General features: G+C 41.8%; 1 protein-coding gene across 3 annotated transcripts in view; it reads right to left on the bottom strand.

The window, feature by feature from the left end:
- Positions 1–16,061, bottom strand: part of USP13 (ubiquitin specific peptidase 13) — a 104,199-nt gene that overhangs the window by 27,912 nt on the left and 60,226 nt on the right. For all 3 annotated transcript variants that reach the window (XM_087965384.1, XM_087965383.1, XM_087965385.1), the window contains 4 exons: positions 14,325–14,419; positions 11,891–12,078; positions 8,500–8,571; positions 5,557–5,650 (listed from right to left, as the gene is read on the bottom strand). In XM_087965384.1, coding sequence (XP_087821510.1) covers positions 5,557–5,650; positions 8,500–8,571; positions 11,891–12,078; positions 14,325–14,419 — 449 coding nt within the window. The remainder of the gene's footprint in view (positions 1–5,556; positions 5,651–8,499; positions 8,572–11,890; positions 12,079–14,324; positions 14,420–16,061) is intronic.

The raw sequence follows: 16,061 nt of genomic DNA, 5'->3' as shown, positions 1-16,061 counted from the left end.
TAAGACTTGTGGACTTCAACTCCCAGAATTCCCCAGCCAGCCATGCTGGCTTGGGAATTCTGGGAGTTGAAGTCCAAATCTAAACTTAACTACTCTATTCTATTCTAATTCTAATTCTATTCATTCCAGAAAGTGGTTCATTAGAAAAACTTCTGTTTGTCCAGTCATCGGATGGCCCCTATCCAACTTACTTGACTGTGAAACATTAAATAGGGGCAGCCCACAGGCCCTTATGCAGCCCTGGACAGGTAGTCCTTGACTTATTACCACAATTGAGCCCAAAATTTCTGTTGCTAAGTGAAACATTTGTGAATGAGTGAGTTTGGGACTATTTTTTGGCCTTTCTTGACAGAGCTTAGACACATGTGAAACATTTGTTAATGGCTTCCCTTGCTTCTTCTTATATCACTGAAATAGTCAGGCCAAGCATCTGAATTGATGTGATTGGGAATGAACGCACAATGTTTTCACTTAAGGTGAGCCTTCAGGTGGAAACACTCTCATCCAAAACTTACTTAATAGTAGTAAAAGAGTTGAGGGCGGGTGCAAAAACGAGCAACTAGGGAGGTGCGGGCCAACTGATTGCTGACTCGTCACCCAAATTGTCAACCGCTGAATCAGCCTGGGCATAACACAGAAAAATATCATTGGAAGCCGTATTAGCACCAGAAACTACCACGCTGCCACATTCTTGAGCCTGGGAAAATGGGAGGGGAATTTCGTGGGCGTATGTGGTTAGACATAATAGCATTCTTCTTTAAAGTCAAGATCGTGTTATTCCTGCACCTGGCTAAGGAATAGTTGATGGGATGTCTCAAGTTGGGATGGATGGTGATTGGGGCATGTGATAGAATGAGGGTGCAGGGGTGGATTTGTAATTTTTACTTATTGAAGGAAACCTGGAACTTTCAGATTCGGGATTTCCCAGATGTGCCAGTTTCCTATTCTAATTAAAGGAAACTTTGTGAACATGTCTGTCTCAGAGTTATTTATTGGAGTTGAGGTTTTCTGGAAAGCTGACAAAGTCACTGTTTTCAGTGCCGCTCTAACTTTGGTCACTTAATGAACTGTTGTAAGTCGAAGGCTATCTATATGAAAAATAAAGGATGTTTGTTATTAATAGACATTAATTATATTCTATATTTTATACAGGGCCCAAGACATTTCCTCTTCACTCAATGGGGCCAGGTAAGCCAAAACATTGGACAACCAACCATCATTCTAGACTTTGCTGGAAATTATCCAACGATGGGTAGACTGATACCTTTCTTATAATTTGTGCCTCTGTTACATTTCTCTTACTCTTGGGAAGCTTTCTAACATTCAGTAGAAATCTGCCTTCATGTATCTTTAATCCATTCTGCATTCTAGTGCAATATCCCTTCAAATATTTAAAGCAGGGATGGGATTCTACAGGTTCGGACCGGTTTTACAGAACTGGTTGTTACGATTCTGTGCAGTTCAGAGAACTGGCAAATCATGCCACTGGCTGGCCCTGCCCCTCCCCACCTGCTCCTCCCCTCCCAACATTGCATGAATGCCCAACATTGCTGACTGCATTGGCCCCCGCCCAGTCACTCCTTAAGGTATTTCTTTCCTTTTTTCACCTCCTGACAATCAGCTGTTCCAAAGATCAGCTGTGCCGGGATCCCCCTCGCTGTCTTATTGCTTTGCCCAGGAGGCTTCCCTGAGGCCCAGGAGGCAAAAAGGGTCACGCGGGGGAGGGGGTTACTGCAAAAAAAAAAAAAAAAGAAGCCACGCCAACCCAGTCTAATGGCCATGCCCACCTGGCCACGCCCACAGAACCAGTTGTTAAAAAATTTGAATCCCACCCGATCTAAAGTATGTTAGCAAATTCACCTTTTATCTTGTCTTCTCAAAGCCAGACAATCACCATCTCTTCAATCTCTCATCAGAGAACTTACTTTCTAGCTTCCTGACCATCTCACTATCTTTCTCTATATCAGTTTCTCCCAATCCTTCTTAAAACGCAGTATCCAGAAGTGGACAGAATATTTATGGTCATTCTCTGGAGACACCTCTTTTTCCATTTTTAAAGTCTAGAGACCGCATCGGTCCTCCAAGATATCCCAAAGGCAGATTATCAACATTCAGCATATTCATTAGCAAATGATTAGGACTTGGATGGAGAACACCAATGAATCCAAAGACTGGAGACTAAATAGGCAATTTAAAAAAATATATATACGGTATTGCCAAGAAAGTTTCATGAATTGGTCCGTGAAGTCATGAGAGGTTGACTACGATATGGAGAATCTTAATGTTTCATGTGGTTTTTTTGACTGAGATATTGAATAAATAAAGAAAAGCTGCTTTACTCATTATTAGAAAGAAATTGTCACTGTCAGCATTTTCTCGCCTCCAAATTATATGCATTTGGTCTTCCATCTGTTTTCAGAAAATCTGCATAGATCTCTCTCTCTCTCTCTAGGAGGCCTTTAAACATCTTTGATTTCATTTGATATGCTTTCATTGACCTCTTTTTAGGACCTCCAATTTCGGGTCTTCAAACAAACATAGCACAGAAATCAAAGAATGCACAATCAAAATAAAATGCAATCAAAGGAGCTTTCAGAAAGAGCTACTTTATAAACTCTTGGCCTGACATTCAATCACTCGCAAAATTTGCCTTCTAGACGAAGTTCAGTTGATTAACCTACTGATTCAAATTGCAGCCCTCCATAAATGTATCTCTCTCTCTGTTTACCCATATAGTTCTTCCCAGAAGAAAAATATCCTCATTAGCTACCCCGTTGCCTGTATCGGTTACACAGCGACCTTTCCTTTTTAAATATACCATCTGTATCTACCTATGAAAAAAGGCACGTCAAAAAGGGGCAACAAATAAGAAAAAGAAAAAAACAAAGCACCAAGTGGAAAGATGGGTGGCTAATAAAATTTAGTAAATTCATAAATAAATAAATACATAATAAAAATGGATGGATGGAGGTAGGTAGGTACTGTAGATATGGTAGGTAGGTATGATAGGTAGGTAGGTAGATGATAGACAGATGATTGATAGATAGATGATAGATCATAGATAGATAGAAGATAGAGATAGACAGATGATAGATGATAGACAGATGATTGATAGATGATAGATAGATGATAGATAGATAGAAGAAAGATGGATGGATGGATGATAGAACCAACCAATCAAGCATCCTAGAATCGGTTACTTTTTACAGATTAAAGTAGCTGAATGTACCTGAAGCGTTTAAAAAAACCGCGAATCATTAAAACCTATAAATACTGATAGCAACATTCAGCAGTACAATATAAATCATAAAATGAGATTTACATGAGAATTACAGTAATTTCTATCCAAGCAATTAAAGACTTCATTACCAAAAAATAAAAAAATTCAGAAGCGGTACCAGTCTGTAGAAAGAGTTATAAATAGTTCTGGTGTTGTTGTCTGTGTTAGATTTTTCTTGGGAAATATAGTATGATGGGATTTTTTTTTAAAAAAAAAGAATTTTTTTTTATGATTGTTTGACCCACTCCCACCCAGAGTCACTTGTTGAGAAGACAGCCATAAAAACTGAATAAATAAATAAATAACTTTAGAGAGGCAGGTAAGAGGTGAAATATGAAGCTCTGCAATGAGTTTCCATATTTAGGGGTAATAAAATCTTGCCTGGAACTCAAAGGCTAAGTAGATGTAAATATTATGTCAATGGTTTCTCAGTAAACAAAGTTTATAAAGTAGGGCAGGCATAAATAGCTTCCTATTTCATTCTTAACCCAGGCCAGAGCTTTTATGTACAGTACTAGCTCAGTGTTGCTTTCTATAGAAGAAAGAGTAGCAGAATCTGGATGCGGGGTCAAAAGAAGGATCACCCTAGAATCTCTACATAGCCACAAGTGGATTAAGTCTATCCCCACCTCTTGAATTCCACTGGTCCTTATCTAGCATCAATTTAGCATTGAGAAGATTCCTGTGCAGAGGCACCATCTTCTTCTTCTTCTTCTTTTAACGACCCCATAATCCCTTGCAGGGTGGAGTCTGTGCAACTGAATGGAGCTGAATGTTTACTGGCCGGATGCCCTTCCAGTTGCCAATGCGGAGTTATATTCAGCAAGATATATTCTCAATGTGCCCAGAGAGAGAAATATCTACTTCTACCTGGGATCGAACTCACAGCCTCCTGATTGTGAGGCAAGGGGGTTCCACCTCTAGGCCACCGCACCACTCTATTCCTTTGCAGAGGCATGATTAGCAATAAATCAGTTTAATTGGACATTCACATGTGGACCTGATCTTTTGCACTGGATGCTTTCAGAATACAAAGGCATCTTTTTTGCCAAAATAATAAAAAAAAAGTAGGAGTTTGCCCTGGGATACCAACTGACAGAACTTTTAAACACGCCCATTTTTCCTCGAAAATCTACATTTATGCTGCATGAAACTATTCTTTGTATAAGTAGTAATGTTCAGGCTGAATTCCCTTGGAAGCCACTGATATAAATCTGTGCCATTATCTGGGACAAGTTTGAACTGGTCAATCCTGACAAAGTAGAAGTCCTCACGGCTGTGAGCTTGGCCACCTGAGTTCTGGCCTCCAGGAGGTGGCATATGGTTGGGTCTATGCAGTAGTTAATGACTCTTTGAGGCATCCTGGGGTCATGTGATCACCATTTGTGACCTTCCCAGGCAGCTTCTGACAAAAAAAGTCAAAGGAGAAAGCCGGATTCACTCAACAATGACCGCGATTTGCTAAACAACCATGGCAAAAAGATCATAGCATTGGCTGTGACTCACTTAACTTGCCTTGCTTAGCAATGGAAATTCTCGTCCAGATTGCAGTCAAGGATTACCTATAAAATAATCCCCTTTTTCCCGGTCCCATGCTCTTCTGGTTAGTCAAGGCCTCTTTAGGAAGGGGCCTAAGGTTGTGTCCATGCATTGGTTAATGTCTCCTTCTGGCAGGGGAGTGGTATCATCTGTCTTGAAACCATTCTTGAACCCAACAGCATTGGACAACTTCAAAAACAACAGTCAGATAAGAAGGGCATAAGTCCGGACCAAGAAAATAAATTGAGAAAATGTCACCCATCCCCAATTCTCATAAAGATGAAGTAAGGGAGGAGGAAATGCATGCAGACTTGAAAGGTTCTCTTACTACAATATAAAATACCGAGCTACATAAGCGGTGGCTTATGTAGAAGAAGGAGAGATTCAACCTGGAAATAAGGAGAAACTTTCTGACAGTGAGAACAATCAACCAGTGGAACAGAAGTTGTGGGAGCGCCATCACTTGAGACTTTCAAGAAGAGATTGGACTGCCATTTACCAGAAATGGTGTAGGGTCTCCCGCTTGGGCAGGGGGGGTTGGACTAGAAGAACTACAAGGTCCCTTCCAAATCTGATTATCTGTTATCTGGCGCAGTGGTTAGAGTGCAGTACTGCAGGCTACTTCTGCTGACTGCCAGCTGCGATTTTCAAAGAGACGATTGTCTTGCTAAAATGATGGTGGTTATTCTCATCTGTCTTCTACTTCATTCTCAAACGGAATACGGTGGGTCAAATACCTTGTGTTGCTCCTTCATCACCTGTTCAATGAGCTCAGATTTCACTGGAGGTTTTGAATACTGGCCTGAAAGAAGTCCATGTCCCAATTTAGCCCTGCAGCAAGGGAGAAAGGGGGAGGGGAAGAGAGAGAAAGCATACCAAAAGTTACCCAATAAGCTTTTAAAAGGGAGAAAGGACAGGAAGCAGAAAGTAAGTTTAAATCAGCCATCTGTCAACGGGAAATCTAATCAGGCATCCCCAAGAAGACTACTGTAACCTCAAGTCTCAAAGGTGCTTTTCAAAGTGCAACTGGATTTTCTTTTTCTTTCTTTTGAAAATGTTTTGCTTCTTATTCAGGAAGCTGTCAGGATTCCAGCCCTAATTAAATCATTGGACTTCATCCCAATACCTGAGTGTCCAAGGGATTGCCCTCTCATCAGTCAGCCTGACCGAGTGGACGTCAACACTGAAAGCAACTTGGGAGAATGTTTAAAAAAAAGTGCTAGCTAAAGCAGCACAGACCTATAAAAAAACAGGTAGAGAAACACTGAGCCCCGCAGCAGCCATTCCAGGTGGGGGAGAAGGTCTACCTCTCCACAAAATATCTGAGGCTAAAACTCCCTAGCAGAAACAGGGGCCAAAGTTTAAGGGACTAGGAACGTTTGATGAGTCAACAGAAGCTTCTTCAGTTCGGGCTGAATGGTGGGGAATAGAAGGATTTATATTCTTTGGTCATTAGCACTCTGAAGGTTGGTTGTTAGCTTTCTGAGAATCATTGAGGCCAGTTGGGGATTTATCTATACTCTCAGAGTCACCTGAATCAGAGAGAAAATAGATGTGGAACTTTCTTGGTCTGTGGAAGGACTGTCTTGTAGACCAGGGGTCCCCAACCACCGGTCCCTGGACCGGTACCAGTCCGTGGATCATTTTTTACCAGGCCGCAAAGCTTGGGCGCCGCCATCTTGTTTCGATGGCGCTTCCAGGTTTTCGGTTGCTTCCGGGTTTTCGGTTGGAAAGTGCTTCCGGGTTTTCAGTTGGAAAGCGGCGTTTGGGTGCTCGCGCCTTAGTTTCGTCAAAGGGGGGGGCGGCTTCGAACGAAGAGCCGTCCCGATGGCGGTGGAGTCTCGCATTACTCAGGTACCAGTCCGTGGAAGAATAAATAATCGTGAAACCGGTCCCTGGTTCAAAAAAGGTTGGGGGCCACTGTTGTAGACAACAGATAGGTGGTGGCATATCCCTTCTCTACTGAGAGAGAGATGTTCAGTTTTAACATAGATGGCCCCTTTGAGCCCCTCTTTCAAACCAGCAGTCCTCTCTGTCTTCTGGACTTTGCTGCCTTCAAAAGAGTGACCTTTCTTTTCTCAAATATAGATGCTGAATCTTGTCCTGGTGGATTTGCTTCCAGGTGCAAATCAAGGGGCTGGTTGTCACCTTTAAAGCCCTTCATGGCTTGGGACCGGCTTATTATTATTTTTATTTATTTATTTTGTCAAGCGATTATAAGATAACAGGTATAAGTATAAACATAGTTATGAATACATGAAATGGATTCATATAAGAAAAATGAAAAGAAACAATAGGGCAGGGATGGTAGGCACGTTGGTGCGCTTATGCACGCTCCCTATAGACCTCTTAGGAAAGGGGTGAGGTCAATAGTAGACAGTCTAAGGTTAAAGTGTTTGGGGTTTGGGGAAGAAACTACAAAGTCAGGTAGAGTATGCCAGACATTGACCACTCTGTTGCTGAAGTTGTATTTCCTGCAATCAAGTTTGGTGTGGTTTACCTTGAGTTTGTATCTATTGTTTGCTCTTGTGTTGTTATGGCTGAAGCTGAAGTATTCATTGACAGGTAGGACATTGCAATGTATGATTTTATATACTATACTTAGATCAGACTGAAGGTGGCGTAGTTCTAGGTTTTCTAGGTCTAGAATTTCGAGTCTGGCAGCATAAGGTATTCTGCAACAAGTAGAGGAGTGGAGAACTCTTCTTGTGAAATATCTGAGGGACCGTCTCTTCCCAGTTACATCCCCTTGACCCACTTGAGTGGGGAGGAAAGGAATGTTGCAAGGCCCGCCTCCTAAGGAGCTACATCTGGCGGGACCCAGAAGAAGGGCCTTCTCCGTGGTGGCTCCTTCCCTTTGGAAATATCATCTCTGCAGAGATTAGACTGGCCCTCAATTTTACACTCTTTTGCAAAGCCTTGAAGACCCGGTTTTGCCAACAGGACTGGGGAACCCAGAGTAGGATGGAACCCTTAATAACCAAGGTGACTCACTTTGTGCCATCATTAAATTGGTCGTAAAATCAAGTCAGGTCATGTGATAGGCTGCTTAACGACCATGTGACTTATAGTCCTTGATTTACAATCATTTGCTTAGGGACCATTTGTAGTTACAACAGCCCCAAAAAAAAGTGACTTGTGGGTATGAAAGGTGGTATTTAGCAGGTTCTGACCAGCTCTGGAGAACCGGTAGTGGAAATTTTGAGTAGTTCAGAGAACCAGCAAATACCACCTCTGACTGGAGATTTTACAGTACCCTTCCCCTGCCACGCCCACCAAGCCATGCCCACAGAACCAGTAGTAAAAAAATTTGAATCCCACCACTCGTTACGACAGGATGTCTCATCTTCCTATCAAGACAAAATTCAGTAATCCAACAACCATGACCTGGATGACTGAGAATCTCCATCAACTCTCCACCAAATAAGCTTTATTTCATATCCTATAAAGCAGGGGTCCCCAACTCCCGCCCCCCGGTCTGTGATCTGGTACCAGACCACCACCTGTTGGGAACTGAGCCATGCAAGAGGCAGGCAAGCATGCCCGCACACGAAGCTGCATTTGTGCAAGTGGCACATGCACACAAAAACATCCCCTCTCTTCCCCACCCACCCTCCAGCCACTGGTCCACAGAGTGAGAAAAGTTGGGTACCGCTGCTAAAAAGTAATCAGCCACTTACATCTGAGTGTTGAAATCTTGTGTTGGGTCCAAAGAAGAGTAGTCAAATATCCTTGGAAGATTTCCCACATACCTAATGTATGGGGAAAAAGAGAAAATATTGAAAAATTACAAATATTAACAAGTTTCACTTGTGAAAAGCAGATGTTTTGGAATCCCATAATAATGCATACAAGGTTGTCTTCTTTTGCAGATGGGCACAAACTTTGACACAGGACAATATTCTTCAAAAGAGTGGCCTTTGTTTTTCAAATATGTGCATGATTCTTTATGTGCATGACTGCATTCCCACTCATTGCTAGTAATACTATTACTAAATTTGCAGATGATACAACAGTGGTGGGACTCATCTCGGGGGGGAATGAGTCTGCCTACTGAGATGAGGTGGACCGGTTGCTTTCGTGGTGTGGAGACAATAACTTGGTCCTCAACACCAATAAGACCAAGGAGCTTATAGTGGACTATAGAAGGAACAGATCAGACATCCAGCCCTTGCTTATCAGTGGAGACCGAGTGGAGCAAGTGGCCAGCTTTAAGTTTCTGGATGTTACCATAAAAGAGGACCTGACCTGGGGTGCTCACATTGCAGCACTGGTCAAAAGGGCCCAGCAGAGATTATACCACCTGAGACTTCTCAGAAAACAACAACTGAATGAAAAACTGCTGGTGACCTTCTACCCCTGCACCATAGAGAGTATCTTAACTTACTGCACCTCTGTATGGTTTGCCAATTGCACTATGGCAGATAGAACAGCACTCCAGAGCGTTAACCTCATTGCCCAGAAGATCATTGGTTGCCCTCTCCCCTCTTTGGAAGAGCTTTATAGCTCCCGCTGCCTTAAGAAAGTTCAAAACATTCTCAAAGAACCATCTCATCCTGGGCACCCTTTGTTTGAACTATTACCATCTGGCAGTCTATACAGGATAATAAAAACAAGGACAAATAGGCTGAAAAACAGCTTCTATCCCAGGCCAGTAGCTCTGTTGAATTCTACTGTATAGTGCAGTGTTGGTATGGTGTTTTTCGGGGATTTTCAATTCAATGTGTGGAGTGTGAAGGATGTGTGTTTGTGTTTATTTTCATGGTCATGATGTGCACTGAAGATGGTGTTTGATTTCATTGTTCGAGGTGCAATGACAATAAAGTAAATGAAACTAAATTAAGCCCTCCCTGCTCCCATTCATCACCCTTGTACTACAATAGCAGAAAGACTCTATTGCAGTCATTATTTTATACTTCTGCCTAAAGGAGAATTAATTTCACTGGCAAAATATTTGTGGCCCAATAACTTTTGAGACTCAGTGTTTTCATGGTTTGGTTTTATGATACGCAGAAGTACTATCAGATCAATACCAAACTATATGAAGTTCCGTATAATATTTCAGCTCTTTGTAAAATCCATGTCAAGCTGGTATTCTATTGATGTTTTGATAATCTTCAGCTAGCACAGGACTAAGCAGCTATGGCAACTTTATGACCTATGGACTTCAACTCCCAGAATTCCTAAGGCAGTCGTGCTACTGTATATCTATAGAGTTGACAAGAAAAATCACAGATTTTGTCCATCTTGCCTCTAGGATTAGGTTAAATTGAGGGTGCTTTTACTCTTGTTGGAATAGATGCAATTGATCTTCACAAGAGACCACCCAAAATATGAAAATAACAAGGCAATTAATACAACTTTGTCCGGAGACAGCAATATTCATTCAACATTCCTAGTTGATGGCAACCTCCTGTTTCATGTATTCTGTTATGTGTAAATAGCAGAAATAGTATTTCTTAAAAAGATGCAGAATTAAAGGCCAATTGTCGCCAAAGAATTAGCCTCTCATATTGCCAAGTTTGCCCTCACATAGACAAGTAACGATGTTGAAAGGAAGAATGCCAACTATTGGTCTCCAAATCTTAAAAAGATTTAGAAAAAGCCTAACTTTTAACACAATTAAATACAACCATCCTCCACAGGCAAAGACATTGTCTACTTCCATCACATTATAGGTAGTCCTTGACTTACAACAGTTCATTTAGTGCAGGGGTGTCAAACTTGATTTAATTGAGGGCTACATTCAGGATTGTGTTTGACCTCAGGGGGGCATGGCCAGGGGGCATGGCCAGCTCAATGTCACTAGGGTCGGGGGCACCTGTAGTGGCCCGAGCACTGCCAGCGAAAACGGACTTCCAAGCTCCGTTTTCGGCTATGACGGCCTCCTGCAACCTTCTGCCACGGCCCTCCCGAGCTCCATTTTCGCTGGCAGAGGCACCAAGGGCCGGTACTTCACTGTTTCCAGGGTGTCCCCATGGGCCAGATCTAAGCATCCCATGGGCCAGATCTGGCCCGTGGGTCTTGAGTTTGAGGTTTAGTGACTGTTCAAAGATACAACTGTTTTTCACACTTATGACTGATGCAGCATCCCCACGGTCCTGTGATCAAAATTCAGACGCTTGGCAACTGACTCGTGTTCAGGGGTGGGATTCTACCCGTTTGGACCAGTTCGGGAGAATCGGATGTTAAAGTTACATCTGGCGTGCCAAACCAGTATTTCAACCGGCTGGCTGGCCCCTCCCCTCCCTCCCCTCCCAGGAATCTCCATGCGGCCCATTTTCGATGGAGGTAACTGCAGGATGTGCGAGGAGGCTCTGGGAGGGGGAAAAACAGGCCTTCTGGAAGTCCAGAAACAGGCCTGTTTCTGGCTTCCAGAGGGCCTCCAGACCCGGGGGAGGCTATTTTCGCCCTCCCAAAGGTCCGGAGGAGGCCTCCAGACCCTTGGGAGGGTGAAAGATGTCCCTCCCAGAAGTACCGGAAGTTCGGAAATGGGCCTGTTTCTGGCTTCTGGGCCTCCAGAACCTGGGGGAGGTTGTTTTTTCCCTCCCAGAGGTCGGGGGAAGCCTCCAGACCTTTGAGAAGGCTGATACCAGAAGTTCTGGTAGGCCACGCCCACCATGGCCATGCCCACACAGCAAACGGGCAGCAAACCAATTGCTGGAATGTTTGAATCCCACCCCTGCTCGTATTTATGACGGCTGCAGTGTCCCAGGGACATGTGATCCTCTCTTGTGACCTTCTGACACACAAAGTCAATGGGGAAGCCAGGTACATTTAACAATCATTAAATTCATGCCATGATTCACTAAAGAACTGTAGCAAAATTCATGCAATCATGCCATGATTCACTAAAGAACTGTAGCAAAAAAGGGTTGAAAAACAGGGCAAAACTCAACCGTCTCGCTTAGCAATGGAAAATCGGGACTCAATTATGATCGTAAGTCAAGGACTACCTGTATACACCGTTCCACCATCTCTGTGGCCTTTTCCCAAAAGTGCCATCATCAATCTGCTTGTTTCTGATCTGTTAAAACTTGACTTTTTATGAAACTCCTGGAAACGACTTACGCCCTCTGAAATTCAGGAATACTGAAAATGGCTTGCAATACGCTGCTGATGTAGGAGCTGTTCCCCATGTTTTTCATGCCGGTATATCCAGGCCCATACATTGGTTTCAGCTTTGTGCCTGATTCTTGGATGACTTCCCATTCAGAGACACGAGGTTTTATGTCATTATCTCTCAGGCCATTCTCTGTCTGAAAGCAATAACAATCATCATCATCATCATCATCATCACAGTTCCTAGGTCCTTGGTTAGGACTTGAGCTGTTGAGCTACCATCCAGCCCCAAAGGCTGTGAATATCACTAAAGATATAATAAATAATAATAATAATAATAATAATAATAATAATAATAATAATAATAATAATAATAATAATAATAATAATAATAATAATGGGAGGAGGAGGGGGAGGAGGAGAAGAGGAAGAGGAGGAGAAGAGGAAGAGGAAGAGGAAGAGGAAGAGGAAGAGGAGGAGGAGGAGGAGGAGGAGGAGGAGGAGGAGAAGAAGAAGAAGAAGAAGAAGAAGAAGAAGAAGAAGAAGAAGGAGAAGGAGAAGGAGAAGGAGAAGAAGAAGAAGAAGAAGAAGAAGAAGAAGAAGAAGAAGAAGAAGAAGAAGAAGAAGAAGAAGAAGAAGAAGAAGAAGAAGAAGAAGAAGAAGAAGAAGAAGAAGAAGAAGAAGAAGAAGCTTTTTACCAACTTACAAAGCCTGGATACTTAACACCCATTCATCCCAAAACAAAACATCTCTCAGCATAAAAAGACCTTATTTTTAAATTGCTAGGACATACTTTATATGTGACTATGTCTCCACCTGCTGAATTATCCAAGTAATTGTAATCAATACATGGATCCCACAGCTAAGTACCATTTTCAGTCAATCTTACAGCATTTTATTTATGTTTTTTAAGGCTTTGTATAGTTTTTATCTTTTTAAGATGGCAAGCGGCCCAGAGCTACCCTGTGGTGAGATGGGCAGCTAATAAATGTTATAAATAAATAAATTTTATAGCTTTGTACATAAAAATTTTCCTTACATTACAAAAAAATGTACAAGTACTGTAGCAAACATTCATCTACAACAGCCTTTCTCAACTTTGCCATCTTTAAGGCATGTGGACTTCAACTCCCAGAATTCCTGAGCTAACCATGCTGGCTGGGGGAATTTGGGAATTGAAGTCCACACATCTTAAAGTTGCCATGGTTGAGAAATACTGATCTACAACATATAGTAAAACTCTGTGAATATAACTACTTCCAATGTCACTGTAATGGTGAATCAGTGTAGATGCTAAGTCAAGATTCAGAAATTTGAGTTTCAAATTTCCTTCGGATTTGGATTCTTGATTTTAGATTTGTCTTGAAAATAAAATCTCTTTCAAGGACAAATGGTTTTGAAATTCAGAGCCATACCTCATAAAGCTATTAAAGAAAATACAGTCTTGTAAGTTTCTACTGTACAGTTTACTTTAGCTGGTTGTTTTAAAGAAAGATAAAGTATGTTCTGAATTCTAGATTAGAAACATTCTTTGGGACAGGGGGTCTCCAACCTTGGCAACTTGATGATTTGTGGACTTCAATTCCCAGAATTGCTCAGCTGGCATGGAAGGAATTCTGGGAGTTGGACTCCATAAGTCATAAAGTTGCCAAGATTGGAGGCTTCTGCTTTAGATTAGAACAGAGGTTCCCAAACTTGGCAACTTTATGATTTGTGGACTTCAATTCCCAGAATTCCTCAGCCAGCATGGAGGGAATTGTAGGAGTTGAAGTCCACAAGTCTTCAAGTTGCCAAGTTTGGGGACCTTTGGATTAGAATATAGAATAATAGGGTTGAGACCTTTTTGGACCCCATCATTCTATTAGCTCCTGAGTGTGAATGAGATCAACTAATTTATCTGTTACAGGAGTGATTTTGTCACTACTTATCTTCATATATATATTAGGTAAGTTCAAGCAAGGATCTTACTATAAAAATCAATTTATGTTTAGTAGACAGATCATTCCCCATGTCTTTTTCTTAGACACATAACATTTCTTTTTCTTTTTTAAATTTTATCAGATATATTTCAATAGAAGAGTCTAAACTGAAAAAAATGTAGAAAAAGGAAGAGAAACAAAAGAAGTCATGCTGGTGCAGTGGTTAGAATGGAGTATTGCAGGTTAACTCTGCCCAATGCCAGGAGTTTGATCCTGACCATCTCAAGGTTGATTCAGCCTTCTATCCTTCTGAGATTGGCAAAATGAAGACTCAGATTGTTGGGGGCAATATGCTGACTCTGTAAACCACTTAGAGAGTGCTGTAAAGCACTGTGAAGCGATATAATCTAAGTACTGTTGTTATTTATCATTGACATTTTGTTTTCCTGAGGTATTTATCACATTTGTGTGTTATGATAACCGAGTGCTTAGGACAGCATCTTCATAAAAAGCGAGTCACTTACCACATGCATTTGGAGCATGTCAATTCCAAAATGAGCTAAGTGTTTGGCAATATGAGGATCCAAAACAGCTTCTTCTTCCTCAAAGGAATAGACATCTGCACAAATAAGAACAAAGCGATAATTCACCAAAGGTAACTTATCAATAGCATTTGACATTCCATGCTCTACATATCAAGGAGATAGAATATACAGATAAAAAAATGTTCTAACAGAAATTCTCCACTTACTATGGAAGGAGAAGCAACAAGGTTCTAAGCCAAGTTTCAACAAATCATAATGAGCCGAGGTGGCACAGTGGTTAGAGTGCTGAACTGCAGGCTACTTCTGCTGACTGCCGGCTACCTGCAATTTGGCAATTCAAATCTCACCAGGCTCTGGGTTGACTCAGCCTACCACCCTTCAGAGGTGGGTAAAATGAGAACAACCCAGATTGCTGGGGGCAATGTACTGACTCTGTAAACCACTTAGAGAGGGCTGTAAAGTATTGTGAAGCGGTATATAAGTCTAAATGCTATTGCTATTGCTATAAACAGTGTGCAACAGTGGTTAAGCTACAGGATAAGGACCTGGCCAATTCAGGATCAAGCACACATTTCTTCATCCAAGCTCATGAGGTAACTTTGGACCAGTGGTTATACCAGCTCAACTCATCCAAAGAGACTTGACATTAGGGAAGAATTCGGGGGAAATGTATACAGGTAGTCCTCGACTTAGAACCACAATGGAGCCCAAAATTTCCATTGCTAAGCAAGACAGTTGTTAAGTGAATCACTACAGCAGCAGTTAAATTAGTAAAACAGTTGTTAAGTGAATCTGGCTTCCCCATTGACTTTGCTTGTCAGAAGGTCACAAAAGGGGATCATGTGACCCCGAGAGACACTGCAACCGTCATAAATATGAATCAATTGCCAAGCATCTGAGTTTTGATCATGTGACCATGGGGATGCTGCAACAATTGTAAGTGTGCAAACGGTCATAAGTCACTTTTTGTTATTTGAAACAGTTACTAAATGACTGGTTGTAAGTCCAGGACTATCTGTATGCTATATTGAGTTCTAAGAGAAAAGGGGTGAGGGGGGGATATACTGTAGATCTAATTGTCACCTTTAAGACTCCTTTCTTTCACTATCTTTTTGGCTGCCATAGTAACAGGGGGAGGGTGAATCAATTGGGCTTTGTGAGGTGGGAAGTGTGCTGGAGGCTTTAGAGAATTAACTACATAACTTGGGGAAAACTTTATTGTTTATGCTTACTTGCTTGCTTACTATGCAACTGCAGCTCTTTATCAAACTAGGCCAAGGTCAACAGCCAGATGTCTGCATCACCACCTGAAGAAGCCTCACATGACATTATACACATCTTCGATTGGATGGACCGTTTGAACTATTGGGGTGGGAACGTTGCCATCACTTTGTATTTGTGATTTCTGCGTGTAAATTCTCAGATCTAGAATTCCTTTGATGCTACCACTTGATTTCCAGTAAAAGTCCTTTTCTCTATAACAATGGAGTCTAAGGGTGTCTTTCTTGGATTTTGAATGGAGCACCATCTGACACTAATTATATAAATAGTCATGCATTTCATTTGTTCTTTTTCATTCATTCAGGCCAGAGACAATGAGTTAATTGTAATTGAACCCATCTGGAAATACTAGACTGGCAAAGAATGATTCTAGCCACTGGGTCTAACTTCAGTCAAGCTAACTAAAGAGCAGAGGTCTTAATGTCCCTTCTTTAC

The sequence above is a fragment of the Notechis scutatus genome, chromosome 4, assembly GCF_049901735.1.
Source record: "Notechis scutatus isolate UNSWTSFEM ecotype Mainland chromosome 4, rNotScu1.2, whole genome shotgun sequence".
In the NCBI taxonomy this organism is placed as follows: domain Eukaryota; kingdom Metazoa; phylum Chordata; class Lepidosauria; order Squamata; family Elapidae; genus Notechis; species Notechis scutatus.
This window is presented reverse-complemented; position numbering and strand designations above follow the sequence as displayed.